The following is a 21,086-nucleotide window of genomic DNA, read 5'->3' on the forward strand; positions in this document are numbered from 1 at the left end:
AGAGCGAGCTTAATCCTTGAGCGGCCTTTGCGCGCTCGTTGCGCGCCTTTGTGAGGTCGGGAGGAGCGGCCGAGGTAGCCCGGGGGTGGGCGGACACGGCGGAGGGGGCTCCTTCCCCCCCAGCGGTTAGACGGGAAGAGGAGCAGAGAAGAGAGGGAGAGGGGAGAGGTCAGCGCCCCGCGCTTTCCCACGAGGAAAATGCTTCCCCCACACGAAACCAGGGTACTCTCCCGTGGGTCCATTTGCAGCGTGGGCAAACCCCAGCCTCCAATTTTTTCCCCCCTCATTTTTAAATTTTCTTTTAACACCCCTTATTTTTATTTTCTTTATCCCCTTTTTTTCTTCCTCGTCACATTTTTATTAGGTTCTTTCTTGTCTCTCTTAGTTTATTGTAAGGCTGGGGGGTTTAAAATTATTTTAATATTTTACGCGTCTTTCTATTTTCTTTTCCTCTGTGTGTTCTTGCCAGGGGGTCGGTCGAGAGAAAGAACCTCGGTGCTTGGGACGGGGGGAGGCGGGAGGCCCCCCCTGCTTGTCCGGCCTCGCCGTCTCCCCGACCCAACGCCGCTCCCCTCGGTTTTTCCGCACCGTGTCAACACCTCACCCGGGTGAGTGCCAGGCGCTGCCAAAAATGTCCCCTTTCCTCCTCCTTCTCTTCCTCTTCCTCACTGAGCTGCGGGCGAAAGGTCTGAGGGTGCGGGCGGCGAAGGGCTGGCAGCCCGGGAGCCCTCCTCGGGGATCAGGGGAGCAGGAGAAACGAGAGAGCTTTTCTGCCCAAGCCCTCTCGGCGGGACGGGCTTGGAAATCAGCGAGCGGATCGCTGCGGGTATCGGCACGGTATTTTACACGCTTTTTTCGGCTCTCGTTTCTTCTCGGTGGCTTTGGGTATTTATAGTCCTCTTTTATAAATATAAATATGTATACATATAAAATATCGGTATCTACATAGGTAGAATCTGTGTGTGCGTGCAGAAATATTTGATATATAATGCATAGTATACGCATGTACATTTAGATGAATAATATATACCGATTCCGGACAAAAAAAAAAAAAAAAAAAAAAAAAAGGATCAGAGTTTTTCGCTCTACTGTGTAATGGCTCAAACGATGAAAAATCAACGTGACCGCTCAGAGAGGACATAAATCACTCCGAGAGTAGTCTGAATTTTTTTCTCCCCCTAGCTGAAGCCTTGAGGGTCATCATTTTTCTGCGCCACTTGACCAAAGATATAATGTTTTGATTAGGTCGTAAATCAAAATCTTGGGTCGTGGTGGGGTTTCTTTTCTTTCATTTTTTTTTTTTCCGGGGGCTTTCCTTCTCCTTATCGGCGGTGGCAGTGCGAACCTGGAACAATGGAGGCCGCCAAGAGGGAGAGAAAAAGCCACAACGAAATGGGGAATTTGCCGAATACCTATTTGCAGAAGCGGGGGGAAGAGTGGTTAGACAAGGGGCTCGCACCCCCTCGCAGCCCCCTTGCCCCTCGGAAAGGCCGATTCAGGCCGCCTGCTGCGCAACCCCCCGCGCCGGGCGTGCGAGCGGGCAGCGCCGTCTGCCTCGCAATCCACATCCCAATCCACATCCCAATCCACAGTCCCGCTGGCCCTCGCAGCCCCCACCACCCCCCGATCGGAGCTGCGGCCGCGGAGCGGAGCCGGGAGCGCGCCCCTTGCAGCCGGGGCCGGGGGCTCCCCGGGCTCCCTCTCCCCGCGCGGGCGCCCCGGGGCCGTGTCCCGGCCCGGCTCCGTTCTTTTGTTTTCGGACGGTGCCTTCCCTCACTCTGAACCCCGGCGGCGTGCCCGAGTCCCCGGCCGTCATATGGGAGTGCCTCGCCCCGCAAAGGTCAAAACGACGCTCAGATATGGATGTATCCCCTTTTGGTTATTGTCTGTGCTTCCCGTTCTCCTCTCCTTGCTTTGTTTTCAGTACGTGCGCGCTCATCCGCGTGTACTTTCCCAAACCAGCGAGATACGGATCTTTACATACCTGTACAGTTGTTTCTACCTATAAAATAAAAGAACTTTTTTTTCTTTTCTTTTCTTTTTTTTTTTTTTCCTTAGACATCATTAGCATTTTTGGAGGGAAATAACTTCCTTTGAAAAATAGCTGACATCTGAACCCGGGGAAGAGTTTGTTGTTGTTTTTTTTCCTTCAATAAAGCCGCGTTTAGGGGGCATTTTTTATTTTCAATAATGCTTCGTTTTGGAGTGGGGGCGACGGCGTTTGCAGGTTTTCACCCCTCCTTCCCTCGCCGCCGCGGACGGGGTTGCGGGGGGTGCGCGAGTGGCGTGGCGGGGGCGTCTCACATGCCGGCTGAAGACAAGGAGGGAGGACAGGGGACAGGCTCACGGCACTGGCGCTAACACGCTTTTTCGGGACATACAATTTACCTTGCTAAATGTCTGCTTTGGTACGCGTATTACATGTGTAGGTCTGGATATTAGGCACCCGATAGAGCGTAACAGTCAATAATCCAGAAACTTGGAAGGATTTACACCTTCGGAGCTCCATACAATTCCGGACTAATTGATTGCTAAATCTGAAGTTTTTTAAATGCGAACCCCTCTCGGAATTCATTTCTCCGGCCTCCTGCACCTACTTCTAAGAGAGGAAGAGAGGACAAATAAAGTAAATTCTAACGTTCAAATTTTGAGCTGCAAGGGAATATTATATTTTTTTGTTGTTTGGGGTGCTGTTGTTGTTGTTTTTCTTGTGTGCATTTTGTTTTGTTGGGGGTTTTTAATGAAGAAAAAAAAAGAAAAGGCGTTTGAAGCCGCTTTTCGGGACCTCGGCCCCACTTGTGCCAGGCAGATCCCCGGGACTGGAGCGGGCAGAGCGGAGCCGGTGCTCCGCGCCCCTGCGCAGGGAGCCAGCTCTCTGGCGGTGCTCGACGAACGTCCCTCTGGTCGATCCGTGATTTCGGGGACGAGGGCGGCTTGTTTGGTCGCTTTCTTCCTTAGTCTGTGACCACCCCCCGCCCGCCCCGAAGTGCAGGGGACAGCGCGGGTCGCTCCCCCCGCCGCGGAGCCAGGCGGGGCAGGGCAAACGCTGCCGCAGCCACAGAGGGATCCGAGCCGAGTCTGCCTTCTCGGAGGGCGGGCTGTGACGGCGCGGGGGGGCCACCGGCCCGACCCCGGCCCCGCGACCTCGCAGGGTCGCCACCAGCCCGTGCCCGGCAGCTCTGGCGGCGCAGCCCGGCGGTGGCAGCGTGCGAGCGGGGCCTCACGGTCCGCAGCCCCACGGGAGGGAGGCAGCGTGACCCAGGTGGGGACAGGTCCCACGGCACCGCTTCGGCAAGAGTCCGGGCCGGACCCCACGCACGGAGGGGGCGGCTGGGCAGGCCCTGCGCGGCCGCGACTCTACAATGGCATATCCCTGGGAGTTTTGGGCGAGAGGCGCAATTTGCGGGGCTGGAGTTTCCCGTCGGGAGCGGGGTATGGACGCGGCTGATGGCCAACCCAACACCAGCAGAAAAGAGGGGAGGGGGGGAAATATTAAAAAAAAAAAAAAAAGAAGCCACGAACTGCCCAGTAGCCCACCCGGGAGCAGGAGGCCGCGAGTGCCTCGCTCCGGCAGTGATGAAGACCTGAGCACCCTTTGGAGGCAGCCGCCTGGCCGGGCGGCGCGGCACGGCGCTGGGGAAGGAGCTGTGTGAGCCCTGTGTGTGTCTCTGTGTGTGCGCAAGTGTGCAAAGAGTGTGCGAGAGTATGGGAGAGACCCGGCCCGGCCCAGCGTGGCTCCCCACCAAGCCGGGATGCAGCGGGGAAGCGTCTCAGGTTCACTCCCGCTCACACACGCACACATACACGTGTAATACACACACGCGTATCTCTTGCGCACACGTGCATATTTTACACACCTGCACACAGACACATATGCGCACACACACACAGAGTGCTGCGCGGGCTGCGCTCTGTAGCCGCCGCCCGCAAATGAGAGGGATGCTCCAGGGACTGGAGCCACGGGACTGGCCACGCACAGACCGCGACGGTGAAACCCACGCCTGATCGGAACGGCGGAGTGTGACCGCCTTTCAGTCTCTCCTGCCATTTGACCTTTTTTTGAGGTTTCCCCCCGCAAATCCAGGGGCTGAGGGGCCGTGGCGAGGCCGATGGCCGCAGCCTCTTCCCCGGCCGCGGGCTTGCGCCCGCCGCTAAACCCGGCCCGCGTTGAACATTAACAGGCTGGAGCGGCCCCGCAGCGTAACAGGCTATGTATAAAAATGAATCATCTCCCAGGTTGTAGTAAAACGTCCTGTAAAGTCCACCTATAAATCCTGGTATGCACTTAGTGCTCTCGGCTTCACGTCTTACCGTTGCTACGCACTATTTGCCATTCCCTCCTCTCCCCCTCTTCTCTCCCCCTAAATCCCGCTGGCTGTCTGTGGTCCTAACTCTGGGTCCGCATGCCCTGGGATGCAGTCTCACCTCCCCGTGAGGAGAGTGAAGCCCCACAGGGAACCACCGAGGGTCGCCACCGTCGGGGCGCTGGGGTCGCCTCCCTCCCTCCAAACTACGGCAAGGAGAAAAAGAAGCTGGACAGGCCCGGCCCTTAACCCGCCAGGGCGGCAGGAGCCCCCATCCCCCGGGGCCAGCCTAGGTGGGGCGGCTCGCAGCTGTCCCTGCTGCTCCCGCCCTTCGAGGGGTCTGTGTCTCTGTGCCTGCGATAAGAAGAGCTACTCATACATTGCAGCAAGGCTCTATAAAACTCAACAAAGCTCTCCCCTGCAAATTCGTTACGTATTTTTCTCGGGATTAAAGGGAAAAGAGGAAGATTATCTAATCTGATTGGAGCACAGGACTGCATAGCCTCGGTGGGCAGACGCGGGCAAGGCTCAATGGGCGGGTAGCCATCAATGCAGCCCACACTTCAAATCCGCAACTGCGATTTATGCAATTGGAAAGGAACCCGAGGAACAAGCCCCCTGGCCTGCCGGGTGTGTATGTGGAGAAGTGGCAGCGCTTGGGAAAACACGAGGGTGGAGCCGAGCTCATCACTTGATGTGTATATTTAGAGTGGTGGTAGTCCCGCTGCCTCACGGGGGACTACTTCCATGCTGAAAGTTATTCACATGCCTGAGAGATTTGCTGGATTGTGGCCATATGTAAAGCAATAAATATAAGTGGCTACTTCTGTGCAAGTAAGAGATCCAGAGGTCTCACAAGTAATTTTCCAGCAGATCCAGACCTCATAGTTTTAAGATAAAAGTGAAGAGAACTCCTTTGGTTCATTCAATTAAAAAAAACCCAACTCAATCAACAATTAAGGTCACTGGGACAATAAAAGCATAAAGGAGTATAAAGCCTTTGCTTTATGTAAAACCTTGATGGGCTCTTTCAAGCTTGCATTATCTGGAGAGGAGCAGGAATCTACAAGCCTGTGCCGATGCAGTTTTCAACCTTCTGAGCCACAAACTCTTGCATCTGCTTTGGTGGATGCAGAACTAAGGAGTGAAGGAATTTCTTGCCAGGCTGGGGGACTACGTGTCAGTGTGAGTGGGTGCCAGCCCGTTTGGTGCTCCTTTGAAGTCAGTGCTCTGTTGCAAGGGCAGTTTCCAAGCAAGCAGAAACTCTCTCTATGAGGTTTGGGGTGGTTGAATTCCCATGATTTCTCCAGGGAAGGTCATGCGTGCTTCCCACTCTTCAGCTGGGATGGGAAGAGCAGTGGAGACTGAGGTGGCTTTTCTGCCCTCTTTCTTCTATATGCAGAGCCAAAGTCTCTGGCATTTCTCAAATTTTTTTTTATTTTTTTTATTTTCATGCAAAGCAAAACAGAGTTTGAGTAAAATAATAGCATCCAGCTTTTGGCAATGCTTCCTATAAATTCATGGCTTTAGCCTGGACTCTCTCATGGCCAGACTGTAAATTTTCACGTTCTAACTCCCTGTGACAAATCTCTAGCCCCAGTCATTGTTATTTCCTTCAGCTTTCACATCCTTCTGGCAAAAACCTCCAACTCTGGCATTCTTTTCCCAAAACAGAAATTCCTACCACAAGGCCTGTCACCCTGAGAACATTTTTAATAAACATGTTTGGAAAATGAAAACAAGATACATAAAATATATGAATGCAAGAAACATCAAATGAAAACTTGGAAAGGGTTTCAAGTAGTATTACAAATAGGAAATAGCTTTCCAGAGATAAAAATACTCCATGTGTTTTGTTAACACCAGCAGGCAGTTGGGCTTTATTCTCATGGTTTATTTGGAAGTTAAGGGACACCTTTGTCCTACTTGATGTACTTGTAACTGTTGGCTGAGCCAGGAGGTCAGAGACTTTAGCTTGTAATCACTGGGTGACCGGCAACATCCTTGACAAATAATGTTGGCGTGACACGATCAGGGCGACAGCCATTCTCACATGTCAACAGCTGTAGCTCAGTAAGTAAAGGACTTGGGGAGGGACGTTTCATAGCACAGGTCATTTTTTTAGCCCTGGACCATGCACCTGAGATGCTGTTTAAAACTTCACCCCCTGATGCAGAGCAGAAACATTGGCTCCTACTGACAGGGGTAGTACTGACAGGGTTATTTTGGTTTGGGTTTTTTTTCAAAACAAAAAGGGCTATTAATTACTAAGAGTGGTCTCATTGCTCATTAAGTGACAGTTGTAGGTTCTCAGGAACTTAGGGGGGTTTTCCTTTGAATTATCTAGGGCACAGGACATGTTGCATTTTTCTGTCTTCTGAACAGAAAGGCTTCTGAAACTGGAGCACAGCTCTAACAATTCTTTCCAGGACAATGGAGTACTTAATTCTTGTGATGGCCAGGCACTGCTATTTGAGACCACTCAAATTCCCTCTGGTAGATCTGGCAGCTCTGGGGACATAAATAACACAGCTTGGGGACCCAAGCAAGCATTGTTTACATGAAACTATTACGGACCTACACTGGTCAGTGTAGTGCTCTCCTCCTTGTGCTGGAAGGAGCAGAAGCTGTGAGGCGCTTGTCGATCCAATGGGTCGTGTATGCATATACAAAAATCCCATTGGCTTCCGGTGGCATTTGAACAGGATGAGAACAACTTGACTCATACTGGAAGACAGCAGAAATGGATCATGTGCCCACAGAACATGCTGAATCAGGACCAGGCTCCAAGGGTGGAAAGGAAGGACTGAGAACAGGTTCCCTGTTTGGGGCCTTAGGCAGGCTCAATTAATTTTGCAAGGCTGGGCAAGGAGAATAGCTGGAGGTTCTACAGCGCCTACAACAAAAAAATTCCCAACCAGAAAATACCTGATTTCTGGCCAGAGAAATCAATCAGCTGTTTGGAACCAGGATATGTCTCATGTTTAGGGAAATAACTGAATTAAAAATGGAGTAAACCCTCTAAAGGAACTCTGTGAAGGCTTTTCATGGGGGAAGGAAGAGACCATGCTGCCCAGGCTATGAAGAGCATGCTAACCCTGAATGGAGGTTGCAGGCATGAGCAGACACCAAGCACATGCATGTTAGAAACAAGTTGCATTAGAAGTCACAGAGTGGTTCCCTTACTTCTCTCTTCTGTCTGGAGAAATGAAGCCAAAGAACGAATAAGAAGAAAAGATGAAACAGATTAAGAAGAAGAAAAGAGAAGTCATTTCTTGTTCCTGTGAGATGTCCTGTGCAGTGACTGTCACAAGAAGAAACCTCAATTGAATACAATGCCACTGAAACCAATGTGCTGTCATTAAGACAAATCTGTATGCTCTCTAGATCAGCTCAGGGGTGGTAAGTTACAAGAGTGATAATTCTGAATCTAATTCATTGGTGATGTAACCCAGGCAATTTTGTTTTACTGATTTATTTTAGTGGCACATTTTCACTTTCTTAAAAGAAATCTAACTGAAATAAGCCCGCAGAGGGAAAATGGGACAGCTAAATTGGTAGTCTTCATGTAGATTCTGTAAAGGTAATGAAGATACTCAGAATTTTTTCTTTGTTATTCTTTATGGCCTCTGAAAAATTTCACTGCAAAATTTAGTTTGCATGTATATTCCAGCAGAGTGTGTGGAGTCCTGTGAGCAGAATGCCCATCCTGATTACCCCAGAGGATCAGGAATGTCAGACTGTTACAAAGGAAAAACCAGAGCCTAGGACAGGCCACAAGAAATAAAGCTCAAGTCCTGTCCTGCCATTTTTTTCACCTGCAGGGTGCTTGAGAAGATACCTGCTCGAGGATTTGTTCTCAGTGCAGAGATCTCCCAGAGGTACAAAGAAAAGCCTCCCACTGTCCATTAAGAGATGTGTGATCTGAGGCTAGAAATATGGTCTTCAGCCAAATGAGTGAAAAGTATAAAATTGCAAAGAGCAGTTCTTGATATCTTGGCAAGAAACCCAAGACAGTATTTGACACTCATCTACACACAATGCTACAGCCCTGCACTGCTGAACTCCTAAAGGCACGACATCAGATATGCAATCCTGGCTCTGTGGTCTCTGTGATTAAACTGCTGCCATGCAATCTGGCGTAGTAACTGGTGTTGGACACACGGTACCCCAAGGGGCTCTTGGTGTTTTAGACTGTTGCCAAGAGTTGCTGTTGACTAGAGGCACAGTAGTAAACCCTCTTTCAGCTGCTTCCCACTCTCCCATATTTCTCTGTGAAGTGTTTATGGATGGGACATCTCCATCTTCTGGAAGTGAACTCTTCTTACTGACTCCCTCTGTAAGCAAACAGTAAAACCCCAAGGGACCTGGTGGCTGAGTTAGGTTTGAGGCCCCAGCACCAAGAGGGTGAGACAATTGCTGGATACTGTGGGAGTGTAGAATGACCCTATCTTTTGCCTTTAGCAAAGAGGGTCAAACAGACACACCCTGTCTCCTGGACCCTTCTACACAGAGGACCCTTGGCCATGGTGTTACTGGCCCATCCTGAAATTTGGCAGGTTCTGAAGCTGAGCCTAGCTAACTAGGTTGCACATAGTCTGTACAAATGCTGAACTCAGTGAAATGCAGAACACCAGCACTAGTTCATGTTTCAGGCACATGGACAAGGTCAAGCCACTAAGATGGTGTTTAAACTGAAGGATCTGGGATGCTTCAAGACCTTCAGATCCTTGTGATCTGAGGTGTGTATTCTAGTCATCTAGACTGGTGTAATGCTTTAAGCAGTCAAAAATATGTGGAATAAGCCTATGTATTCAACTACAGGAAGGAAACCAGGCATGCAAGCAAGCTTAAAGGGAATTAGAGTGTGTTCTCATCAGGTCCTTGGTGTGTTCCGAAGGAGATGGGCACCTGGAAGGTCCTGTGTAGCTCATATGCCATGCAGACATTCTTTTTCATCTGCCCTTTGAGCAACAATTGCCTAACTAGAGCAACAATTGTCTCCCATGTGGTGTAAAGATAAAAATCCATTGGTGTTTGTGAAATGATCAGTTAACTTGGTAAGGAAGAGCATTTCAGCATATGGTTGACAAATTAAATCCCTAATTTCTGTCTAGAAATGGGTACCTCCTATGCATAATGCACACTTTATTTTTTGTGGATTTTTAAAAAACTATTTTTAATTTTCATTTTTGGTGTTGTTGTTGTTGTTTTTTTTAATGCACAAGATTAGTGTTCCAACTCCATGTCTTTTATTCTGGTGAAAAACATAATCTTCATAAAATTATCTGGAGACAAAGCGGCTTGTTTGCCTATAGACTGGAAATTGGCTACCTTCACTAAGGAACCACAAAAGGTTTCAATCAAAAAGACAGGCATAGCTACAAGAAAAACTGGCTCAGAACGAAGCAGCCGCCTCACTGTGATATCATTAAAGAAAGACTCTAATAGGCTGGGACAGATTTATATAATTAGTACAACTAGTTCATCATCTGAGACAAGGCACCTACAGCATGTCTCTCTGTGAAATTGTAGACAAGTGTGAGCTGATTACATTACATGTAAGTAGTGGGGTGAAGCAGCACATTTGGTCCAAATACATGCAAAAAGATCACCTAATAGTTTAGGTACTATAGCACGGGTGATTTATACCTCTCTGCTTTGTCAAATCAAGTTGACCAAGTCAGACCTTTCCATTTGGTCTTCCCAAGGAAAAGCACAAAGCATTTTAGGGGCTCGTCTCCAGAAAAAGTGCCACAGTGGTAGAGATGCCAACTTTTCATTTTCCCAGTGGGTGGTCTGCTGCAAAATTCCCAAAAGGCAAAGGATCTAGAGCTAGACAGGGCCTCTCTTAAGCTAAAGTGTTTAAGAGATTTTTTATGCGTAATTTAAGATGTTTGCTGAGAAACAGAGACTCTGATTTAACTATTTGCAGCTTATGATTTTTCCATTAGAAAATCTTATGGAACCATCAGCACATTCCATATTTGACAGACCACAAAAATCACAGTTTTTCCCCTCAAATCTGTTGCCCCACAGCAGTGGTCTTTGTTCTTCTCCTTTCTAATTAGGCTTGTGCTTATTTGGAAATTGTCACAGAAGACACTCAACTGCTGTCATTCACACCAAGCAATATGAGACTCTAAAAATATTGCCACTAGCCTCTTTTGGGGCAATTTGCAAAACAAGGATGTCATCTGGAAGTCTGGGCAGACTGACATCCCTGCTTAATATTTAACACAATCCCCCCAAACACCCAAAAGTTTCACTAACTCTTTTCTGTGCAGAGCCCTTTCTCTAGCAGCCAGGAAGATCAAACTGTAAAGACGGCGAGCAGCAGTCAGCATTCTTGCACATATAAACTTCTGAGTCATCCCAAAGATGTTGGAACTGCATTGCAATAGGCAACTACATCTAATTGTCTCCCTTATTTAAGTATTATCTTTTTTGTAGGAAATATATAACTTTTGTTTGACAGTGCAACAGGGTGGTCCTCTTTAAGTAGCCAAAAGGACCTGGAGCCAGTTTTCCCTTCTGCTCACCCCAGTAAGCTCTTTTTAAGGAAGTAGACGTGTGAAGGAACAGCAGACAACATAGAGACTGGAGCCAGATGTTCCTCTGAGAGCTGCCTCCTGACTGGGATACAAATCCAGCTGCTTACTGACTTGGGGATTCCAGGCAGAAAGCTCTGGGATTTGCCATGTGTGTGCACAGGCACAGACTTCACTCCCCTATGCTTACTCTCCCCAGCCTGCAGATGTTGGTGGAAAGTGTCTGCTTGTCTGGGAAATGGATGCTGTGGGCATGATGAGTGTGTGCCATACAAGCCTTTTGGGAGAAAGATTCAGCTTCCCAAATTGTGCAGATGAGTTAGGCAGGCACATTTCTCCTCAGACCTGTGTTAAGAAATCCTGTTCTCTGAAGTGAACTGCTGCCTTAGATAGTCTGGGCATTTGTCTAATTTAAGGGAAAAATGTTGAGGAAACTGCTCTACTGTGGATGAGCTGCAAGCTGACAACTTGCACCTAGCTTGTAAAATATATTCGATATTTCTTGACAAGCTTACAAACAACTCCTAGTTAGGATAATAAACTGCTTTGCCAAAGTCAACATGGGCTGTAGCACATATTGTATCACCACCAAAAACCACCTTCCCTCTAAAAAATATGGTTCAACCCCAGACAACCTCTCTGCTCCAAAAAGGGTTTAATGTCACTGATTCTGGGGGAAGACAGAGAGCTTCCCTGCACTACTGGTCTATAGGTCTAAGACCCTAACTATAAGTCTGGTGGGATGTGATTCCACAGGTTGTACAGATTGCTTGCTTGGACATGGCTAGGGATAATAAGCCACAAAAGCTGCAGAAAAGTCCATTTAGCTTTTTATTTTATACTTTTTTCAATGTTCAGGAACAGGTGTCACACATGTAAATCAAGATACACGAGGCTCTTGCTTACAAATTCTGGAGAGGTGCACCATAGCCCAGGACTCTGAAGCAGGCCTCTACACTCTGTACCTGTTCTTATTCACAGTGTGTTTCATTATGTGACGGTGCCAGTGACAATTATCCACACTGGAAATACTAGGGCAGGCTCTGGCTTTTTGCTGCTGAGCAGTCATGTCATTCAGCTGCCTTTAAATTACCTCCTCTGGCACAGAGGTCTTGGTGGGCTGTGAACCACCTGGGTTATTTGTCCTCTGCCGCTCCATGCTGTGTGTGCAGGTTAAAGGGAGAGAGCTTTGCAGACTTCATCCAGTCTGTGTGGCTCAGCACGGCTGTGTTGCCTGTGAGCCCTGGAGCTGGCCATCACCAGAGGTACCCAGCCCCTGGGACAATACACGCTGCCAACCCAGGGCTGTCAGCACGGGTGGCTGAGGTCCAGCACTGCAGCCAGAGCCTTGGCAGCTCTGCAACTCACTTTCACTCACAGCCAGGATTAGGAGCACCTCTCATCCTCCTTGATAAAACCCAGCATGGGAGTGGATTTGACCTGCTCCTAAGCCAAGTGCAGCTCAGCAGCCACAGCTTGGCCAGCTGTGCTTCACCCTGCTAGACCCCACATCTTCATGGTTTTGAGGCTTGCCTCCAGAAACTTTGACTGTAAAGTGGCAGCACTGGTTGCTTCATCTTCTAGATACAAAGAGCAGCAGAAGTGAATTAGTGGAGAAGGAGGGATCACTGTTTCTCCAACTGCACTAACATTCCCTCTAGAAAAATAGCTTATTAGTATTTTAGACTAGTGCTTTTAATTGGTAGTTACTTGCTGGCTTTGCAATACAATAATCCCAAGGAAGACGGGTTCACATTCAGCTAAGCACTGCTAGCTAGCACAAGGTGAGAAATTCCCTGGTCAGAAAGGCTGCCATTTAAATAGATAAGGCAAATTGTAGGAGGAGAAACAGAGCTAGAGGAAAGTGAAAAGACTTGCTCAAGGTCACATGGCAGATCAGTGGCAGATCAACAAAACAGTCTGGTTGTCTGAAGTGCCAGTCTACTGCCTTGGGAAATCTTTAGAACAAGGTCTCTAATAGCTGTAGCTATCCTCATGCCTATAATGTCCCTCTGCAGGTGATATATCACAACTCAAATTCTGACATCCCAGAAGTAGGAATTCCATACTTCATTCATTTAGAACACGATCCCCTAATGTGGCTAATTTGAAAGTGAAATGGTTTGTTACATCAGTCATTTATTTTTGAAAATTATATTCTGTGAAGTGCAGGTGAACTGAAGCCTACTTTTTTTTTCTGCGCTGAGAGGAACATGCTGGTGACCATAATCTTGGCTAAAATATGGGATAAGGAACTTTTTGTCCTTCTCCCTCCCCCCACCACCATGTGCTATTTTGAGTTGGCATGTGTTTACAGAGATAACATTTGATGTCATAGTTGCCACATTTGACAGAGAAAAGCCTGAGAGAACCATTAACTATAGGACGAGTCAGCAATCTAAGGTATCTTTGTCCTTTGCTAAATGATTAGCTCAAAGCAATGCTCCATCTGAAGTTTCCAGCCCAGGAAAATCCCACAAACAAACATTCTAATAGCTATTATAAAATAAAGAATCCTTTATATGTAACAGAATTTTACAACTGTGCAAAATCATCTCATCTTTATTGCCCACCAGAAAAAAAAACCACTTATTTGTATTCATTTCTAAATGCATTACAGCAATGTTAACTACAGATTTGAAAGCATCAGTGAAAGAGAGAATAGAAACTAGAGATAAATAGGAGTCAGGATGCCAGATGTCTGTTTCTTCTCTACCACTTGGTTGCTTTGTAACCCTGGGTATGTTGCTTGAGCTCCCCACCTCAATGCATTTATGCAAAAGGCAAAAATGATTTCTCATTCACAGAAAGATTCTACTTCTTTTGGCATAGATCCAGCCCCTTGGCCCTTCCAGGCATCTGCTTGTGAAGATGCTGGGAGAAGTTTTTTCTCCCCAGTGAGCTGTGAATCCTACGGGATCATGTTCAGTAGACTAGATGCTGCACCAAAAAGAAGTGTGGCATGGAAACTGCATTCCTAGGATATTGCTGGTTGTAGCTGCTTTGAAAACCCTTGATGGGGAGGATGTTGCTGGTCTATCATGAAGACCCAGACTGGACTTTATTCTCTTAGACACCTTTAAGCCATCAGAGCAGCCACTGATATTTTTGCCTGCAACTCAGTTGGTTTCTTGCAGCCATAGCTGTAAGGGAAAGATGGGAATAGGATAGGGACAGCTTAATTTGCCTGTGTAGGGGACAGGTAATGTTCAGCTTGAGGCTTCTCACCTGTGTAGAAAAACCCTGCTTTCTTCTCCTCAGTTAAGAAGAGAGAGACAGAGGTGGCCCAGTTTGCCACACAGAGGGAAGAGAGAATGGGGTGGGCTGGAACTGGTAATGGGATCTCAGCAGCTGGAGGAAGAATTTAAATATGCATTGTGAAGCATATTTAAATTCACTGCTAATGCATTAAGAAAAGTGAGATAATTTTTAACACACTACTTGTGAAATATATTCCTTGAAGAAATGCTTTAGCAAAAGGTGTGACAGAGATGCCTGTATTAGTAACTGCTGTTATTGGGAAATACAGCACTAAATTGCATCCATTAGAATGTAAAGTTGTCTCATGTAAATGACAATTTAAAAATTTTTCCATACTTTCCTTCATACAAAAAACATCCATGATGGTCGTCTATCTTTGATTGCTGATTTATGTATCTTTTGGTGGAAGATTCAACACAAATGGCTCATGCAGTGTTTCCAGGGCTAATGAAATTAATCCAATTAATTAATTTGGCTCATTTTCCAAAGAGAGAAAAACACTCATCCTGCTGCAAGGCAATGGCTTGTATATGCTTAGGAGCAGGGATGTTAATTTGCTGAAAAGGTTCTGCTGGTGTGAGGAACATGCCCTTTCCTTTCCTAAATATTATCAGCCAAATTTCTGAAATTCTAGTTTGGATGTACTCTAGAGAGACTTCTTAGAGCTGGGCAGCTAAAATATCTGAAGCTTACATGTGTGGTACCCCCACAGCTTGCATCAAACTGTGGCTGCTGCAGGAAACATGCACGGATGTGTTACAAAACCAAGCTGCTGCAGTACACCCCAGCCGGCTCCCTGGACTGATGGCAAGACAGGGCTGCTGTTTGCTTCACTCCTTGGAACCACCCAGGCATCTGTCAAACAGACCCACAGGCTGTCCTTCTGAACCCCAGCTACCCACCCCAGGCTCCACTGGGCTGGGCAGGCTTTTCCTTGGCCAGCTTGGAAGATCTTAAAGAGAGTTTGTGGTCAAGTGATGGCTGGAATCACCACTTTTTATAAAGCAGAACTTGACAAAAGAATTAATTTATCCAGGCCAGGCTGAAATTTAGGGAGGGCTGAACACTTTTTCTGTAGAGATGATTCAAACTAAACACTGCTTGAATCAGAACACTCACAGCCCAAGACCATGACAGCCTGAGACAGCACAGACAAGGGCACTGTGGCATTAGGAAGAACTGTGATGGGTCATGATCCAGTCTGCAGTTTGTAAGTGCGAGTAGTGGGCAATCAGCGCAGATAATGAAGGCAACAATAGTGAGTTTGGTTAGACGAGATTTTCCATCATCATGGTGAAGAGCATGCTGGGGGAAGAGCTCAGCCTGAGTGGGCCCCATCGCCTGCGTCACCTCTGCCACAGCCATGCAAAGTCAGGCTGCTGTTTCCATCCAGGAAGGGCTCAGGGATGAGGTGGTAGCAGCTGTGGCTGGAGATGAAGCGGGACTGTCACTATCAGTTGGTCTGGGAATGACATTATTCCATCCTCAGGATTTTGCACGCAGGAACCCAGTTCCAGCCCACTCCATTCTCTCTTCCCTCTGTATGGCGAACTGGGCCGCCTCTGTCTCTCTCTTCTTATGCCAGGAGAAGAAAGCAGAGTTTTTCTACACAGGTGAGAAGCCTCAAGCTGAATATTTGCTCATAGGTGGGAAGAGGAGGCCAAAGAGCAGTACTGGTGTGCAGCCTTCAGCTCGAGAATGGTGCCTACATGTTTTAGGACTGAACAGCTCTTTAAACTCACACTGTGCACATGTGTCCCAGTGATGTCCCCAGCCCAGGTCACATCAGGACCTTGCTGTGCAATATTCCCCATGCCTGGCATGGAGCTGCAATAGACCCCGGGATGGGGACTGGAGAGCACACAGTGGCTCTGCCAGGAGTCAGCATTGGTTGTTAGAAGTTTATATCTCTATACACGAGCAGTGCTACAGCTATGCATGGAGATTACAACCCATTGTTGTGACAGCTAGAGAAGGGAGGGGTGGGGAGCTGGAGTTTGTTTGTAATCAGCGCCCCTAAGATTCTCATACAGAAGAGGAGGCTATCAAAAGTGTTGGTCCTAAGGTAACACCAAACTACACAATTTTCTCCAAACTTCTTCTTCAAACCCTATTTTGTCCAGTGAAAATAATTGCTAGATATGCTACTGGTGAATAATGCCAGTGGAATTTGTACCATGTAATGGTGAGTACCTGAAGAACACAAAGTAACCTCTCTGGTATTCCAATTTTGTGGAAAATTCTTGACTTTACCCTCTCTGTGTTTACTTCACCATGATAAAACCAAAGACAATACTCTTCCTCTTTGTCTTGCTTGGGAAAATTTTATTTGCCCTCTAAGCTCAGGAAAATAGAGAAAAGAACAAAAGAAAAAGAAGAAAAATCAAAATAAGCAAGCAGAATCAGATTGTTTTTTTCCTTAAAAACTTTTGAGTATTTTAAAACCCAAACATTTTTCACAGAAAAAAAAAGCTCACATCTGTTACTTATAAAATTCCATTTTAATGTTTTTTTTTTTGTACTGGCTCCCAGTCAGATGACAAAAAAGCAAATTAGACACAAGAATTACATGTTGTACCAGTAAGTGCTAGAGTGCCTGAAAGAATATAGCAGTGATTACCTTTTTTCTAAAGATTTGGCAAGGGAGGTATGATTGGAAGAGGGATAGAAGGAGCAGAGGTAGCTTGAGAACAAAGAGAAAGGTGATTAATAGAATACAACTCTCTTTATCTTCCCTGCTTCAAGATACCAAAAATATTCAGGTGAGTAACGAAAAAGGCAAGTACACATTACATCCCTGATGAGAGCCTCAGTCAAATGAAACAAACTTCCAGATAAATCCATTTTCTTCTTCAGATTAATATATTCAAAAAGGCACAAGCTTGTCAGCTTGGGCACTAGACTTATTTTTAAACATTTATCTAGTCAACATGCCAAGCTCCTTGACAGGCTCACAAGCAGAATTCTTAAGCCCAGCACTTTATAGCTGCAGAACGGCACTGCTGCCTTCCTTGGGAAGCGCATTATTTCGGTCTGCACACAGGAGCTGTGTCTCTTCCTGCACTCGGGCATAAGAGCACAAACACAGGCATTCCCCTCTGCCCCATATCGCGACTGCCATTATACCAACATAAAGCCCCCATACCGATGTTGTTATTCTTCACCAGGAAAAGGAATGAATTGCAAGCACCTTCCTGCCACTGTAAGTGTATTGATACCAGGAGCTGTAGATGAAGTTAAAAGACCCCCCTTGTGCTTCCCCCTCTCCAGGTCTCTCACACAACTGACACAGTTACATTTGTACAAAATCTAGCTATAGAGCAGGCTTTCATGGACCAGGAGTATTAACTCTTTTTTAATCCACTTAGACTAACAGCAGTGTACTGCTAATTCACATGGCGAAGGGCAAAGGGCTTTTTGCAAAGAACAACTTTTCCTTGTAGCAAAAATAGATGAACCCACTTTCCTCCAAAGAATTGATTACTGGATGCCTTTGTGGATTTTGTACAGCAATCTGCTCATGTGAACTAGGTGTAGTTTGGTGGATGCAGAGGCTTAACCCCCCTTCCTCCGACAAAATGTGGGAAAGGAAGAAATTTATGCTTAAGATGAGGATTGCAAAAAAATGCAGTATCTATTTATTTTTTTACACATAACATGTTTGTCTTTACCAAACATTTAAAAATAATAGTAATACAGAGCCCTCTGATGTTTTCCTAAAATGTCTGTAATGCTAAGAATCTCAGTATCCATTAATTTGGCAACACATATTAATGGGAAACAAAACCATAAATTCATTAAGAGTTAACTTTGTGCTGTTAACCCTGCTGCTAGTCCAAAGGAGCCGTGGTCCATAAAGAAGTTTCTTATGAAATGGACAACTAAATATTACGGTTTTATTAAATATTAAAGGATCATGTACACTTTAGTGCACTTTACATACATACTTGTTTAGATTGGGTTTTAAGCCATTCAGGATTTTCAATAGAAATCAAGCATTCCAGAATCCAGGCTACTGCTGCTGCCTCAGTTGAGATAAGCTGCTAAAGGAATTTTTAGATATTACATGGTCTCCTATGTGCTACTTACCATTCAATTACATCAGTACTGTCTGATCCAATGCAATAAAGACAGGCACTGTGGTAATTCTAAGAAAACAGAAATACATATTATATATATGTACACACATACACATATATATACACACACACACAGACATTAGCAGGCACCACCAGACCAGAAATGATTGTAAACTGGAAGGCAGGCATGTGAAGGCAATTCGTACCCATGTTTGTTCAATGTTTTAAAATCTCCTTTAAGTATTCAGAATTTTCCTTCTGGAAATTTTCTTGGAGCAATGGGAGATCCCTCAGCAATTAAATGAATATGCAAATATTTTGAAATTTCTAACACTAGTTATACCTATAAAATCTCAGTGATATTCACATAGTTCGAGTCAGATTTGTGTTTCAGTGCTTTGCTGAAAGAACCAAGCAGATTTTTGCCTACTCTCTTAGCAAAGAAGTTACATCAATGCTAACAAAAAGACTTTCTGTATGAACTGGTTATTAGTCACGTTCTGTCGGTATGTCAGATTTTGCTTCCTCCTTGCCTGACAGAACATCTACTAAATCTGTATTCACCTGTAGACTAAAGCAAGTAGAATAAACCAGGACTGGATGTTTTTGTATTAAGCATTACCAGAAAAATTTAGTCTGCAACAAGTAAATCCCAGCCTTGTGGATTAGTAGAGATTAAAACTATAGAAAGTTATTTTCTTCCCCTATTTAATCACATTTGAAGGCAGCCTTACATCTGCATTCACTTGCACTTACCATTCTTTACAAATTTTCCACTGAAACTGATTTGATTTTCTCAATAGTAAAATGTCAGCAGCAGCCAAAGTGAGGCTTTTCTGGCAGGTCGTGATAGAGATGAAAATTACACAGCCCTCCTTTTCCTCGTCCTTCTTTGGGGTCAGTTTCTTACACTGTGATTAATGGCACCTAGATCCAGGCGAATCCTGCTGTACGGCCAGCACAGCTTCCTTAAGCATACCATTGTGCTCCCTGTACCAGCACGTGGCCGGAGCCTGGGGGAGCGTGGAGCACATACCTCCATCCAGCCTCCCGAAATGCAGCGAGGGTATGGGTGGAAGCCATCCTTTGTGTGTGTGTCAGATCTGGAAAATAACAACTGTTTTTTTTGTTTTTTCAATAAAGCACAGAGCCAACAGCATCTCCAGTTAGTTAACTGTGATTCTTGTAATTTCTGTTCATAACAATAATTTCGGTCTAATACATCTGGGAGGTGGCAGTGATGTTATTTCACTTAACAACACACAACTTTTCAGTTCTCATCCCGCAAATTGTATCACACAGTTGGTGCTCTGTAGAAAGAAGGCTCCTCTTCAGTGGACCAGATGGCAAGTTTAGGGCTTTTTAAATCAAAAACTCACCACAGCAAACAGACTCGGTGATGTTGCACACAGAGACTGCTGAGCACATGAAACAAAGACCCAGCTCCTGCTCACACAGATGCATGAGCTGATCATTTGGGCTTTGTGGGGAGGGATTAAATCCTGGTGCCTATGCCTTGCCTGTGGGACAGTGGCGCTCCATGTTACTGCACCTCAGGGAGGTCGCTCTGGCTCCCTGCTAGTCCACAGAAACCCTTTCCTCCCTCCAGACTGGGCAGGGGGCAAAGCACAGGGATCACATTCCCACATTTCACCCCAACACAGAGTCAAGACATAGCTGAGCCAGACAGCAGAACCCAGGAGCTAAGCAGTACTCAGGGTCAGACTGCATAAACACAGTCAGTATTAAATCTGTATTACTTGCTTTCACTGCAGTGCCTTGGGTCTCTGAGAACCTTACTGTGCCAGGCACTGTATGAGTCCAGAACAAACTTACCCCAATATAGAATTTGAATAAGGACAGTATTGAACCGTGACAGATTTAGAACACAGCCTTTAAAGATATCATTAAAAATGTTTTAAACCTCTGGATTTTTGGAACAACACCATCCCCTACCCCTTTAGAGAGGAGATCTTGTCAGGCACTAAATAAATGTTTACAGAAAGGTGTTTATGACTCTACATTAAATAATAGTTTTAGATGGAAATGTTGACAGAGTCTGAGTGCTACCAATGCTTCTCAGAAGCTCGATGCATCTGGGAATTTATTTCCTTTTACAGCCTATGATAAAAAAAGGGAATAGCTTATCCATGTTTTAAAATCTCACATCCAGGGCCAACCAAAATGATCTGTAATTCCTGAAAACAGGAATTTCTACTGGAAACAGGAACAGAACCTCTACTGTAGATTTTTTCTGCAGGAAAAGCATTATAAAAATCATCTCCATATGTCGCACAAAATCCTTTTTCTGTTTACAACTCATTGTTTCAGAAGCTGGGATTTTTAACTATCACTGTCTTTTCATTTTTCTATTCCTCTTGTTTATCTTTGTATCTTAAAATGTGTATTTGCTTGAGAAAAGTCTTCTTAATTTTGACCCACTGGTGGCCCAGCTAAGCGCTGAGCTAATATTGACTAATATTTCAAAATAAATTGCTCCCTCTAGTGAGATCACGGCAGTACTGATGCCTAGCAGATGTGCCTGAAAACTGCTTGAACGTGTTTCTCTGTACCACTCGATTAAGCAGCTGGGTCATTATGGACTTGATTCTGTGCTTCTTACACAAAACTCCAGATGATCCCAAGAGGAGACTTGCCCGAGCAAGGCATGATAAGGCTTTCTGCATTTAAGATAATATTATTTACAAAGGCTTTTGCCTCCTACACCATTAAAATCTTCCCTTAAACAACACACCAATTAACTAGCAGACCTTTTGAGGAGCACACTAGCTTGCCGAATGCTAATGTCTTTGCTATGAATAAGTTTCATACAAATAATACTGTTATCACCATCTCCTTCATTTCTTTCAGCTGCAAGTTGCTTGAAAAAA

General features: G+C 45.7%; 1 protein-coding gene across 5 annotated transcripts in view; it reads left to right on the forward strand.

Annotated features, from left to right (window-relative positions):
* The window catches only part of LOC119700637 (basic proline-rich protein-like), a 53,100-nt gene that overhangs the window by 398 nt on the left and 31,616 nt on the right, over nucleotides 1-21,086 (forward strand). For 2 of the 5 annotated variants that reach the window (XM_038136071.1, XM_038136072.1), the window contains 2 exons: nucleotides 470-608; nucleotides 1,339-3,146. In XM_038136071.1, coding sequence (XP_037991999.1) covers nucleotides 470-608; nucleotides 1,339-2,087 — 888 coding nt within the window. In that variant the 3' untranslated portion in view covers nucleotides 2,088-3,146. Of the gene's footprint in view, nucleotides 1-20; nucleotides 223-469; nucleotides 609-1,338; nucleotides 3,147-14,828; nucleotides 15,093-21,086 lie in introns of those variants that run through there. The other 3 variants (XM_038136073.1, XM_038136075.1, XM_038136076.1) reach the window with 3 other exon arrangements.

This window comes from Motacilla alba, chromosome 4 (assembly GCF_015832195.1).
Source record: "Motacilla alba alba isolate MOTALB_02 chromosome 4, Motacilla_alba_V1.0_pri, whole genome shotgun sequence".
NCBI classification, from domain to species: Eukaryota; Metazoa; Chordata; class Aves; order Passeriformes; family Motacillidae; genus Motacilla; species Motacilla alba.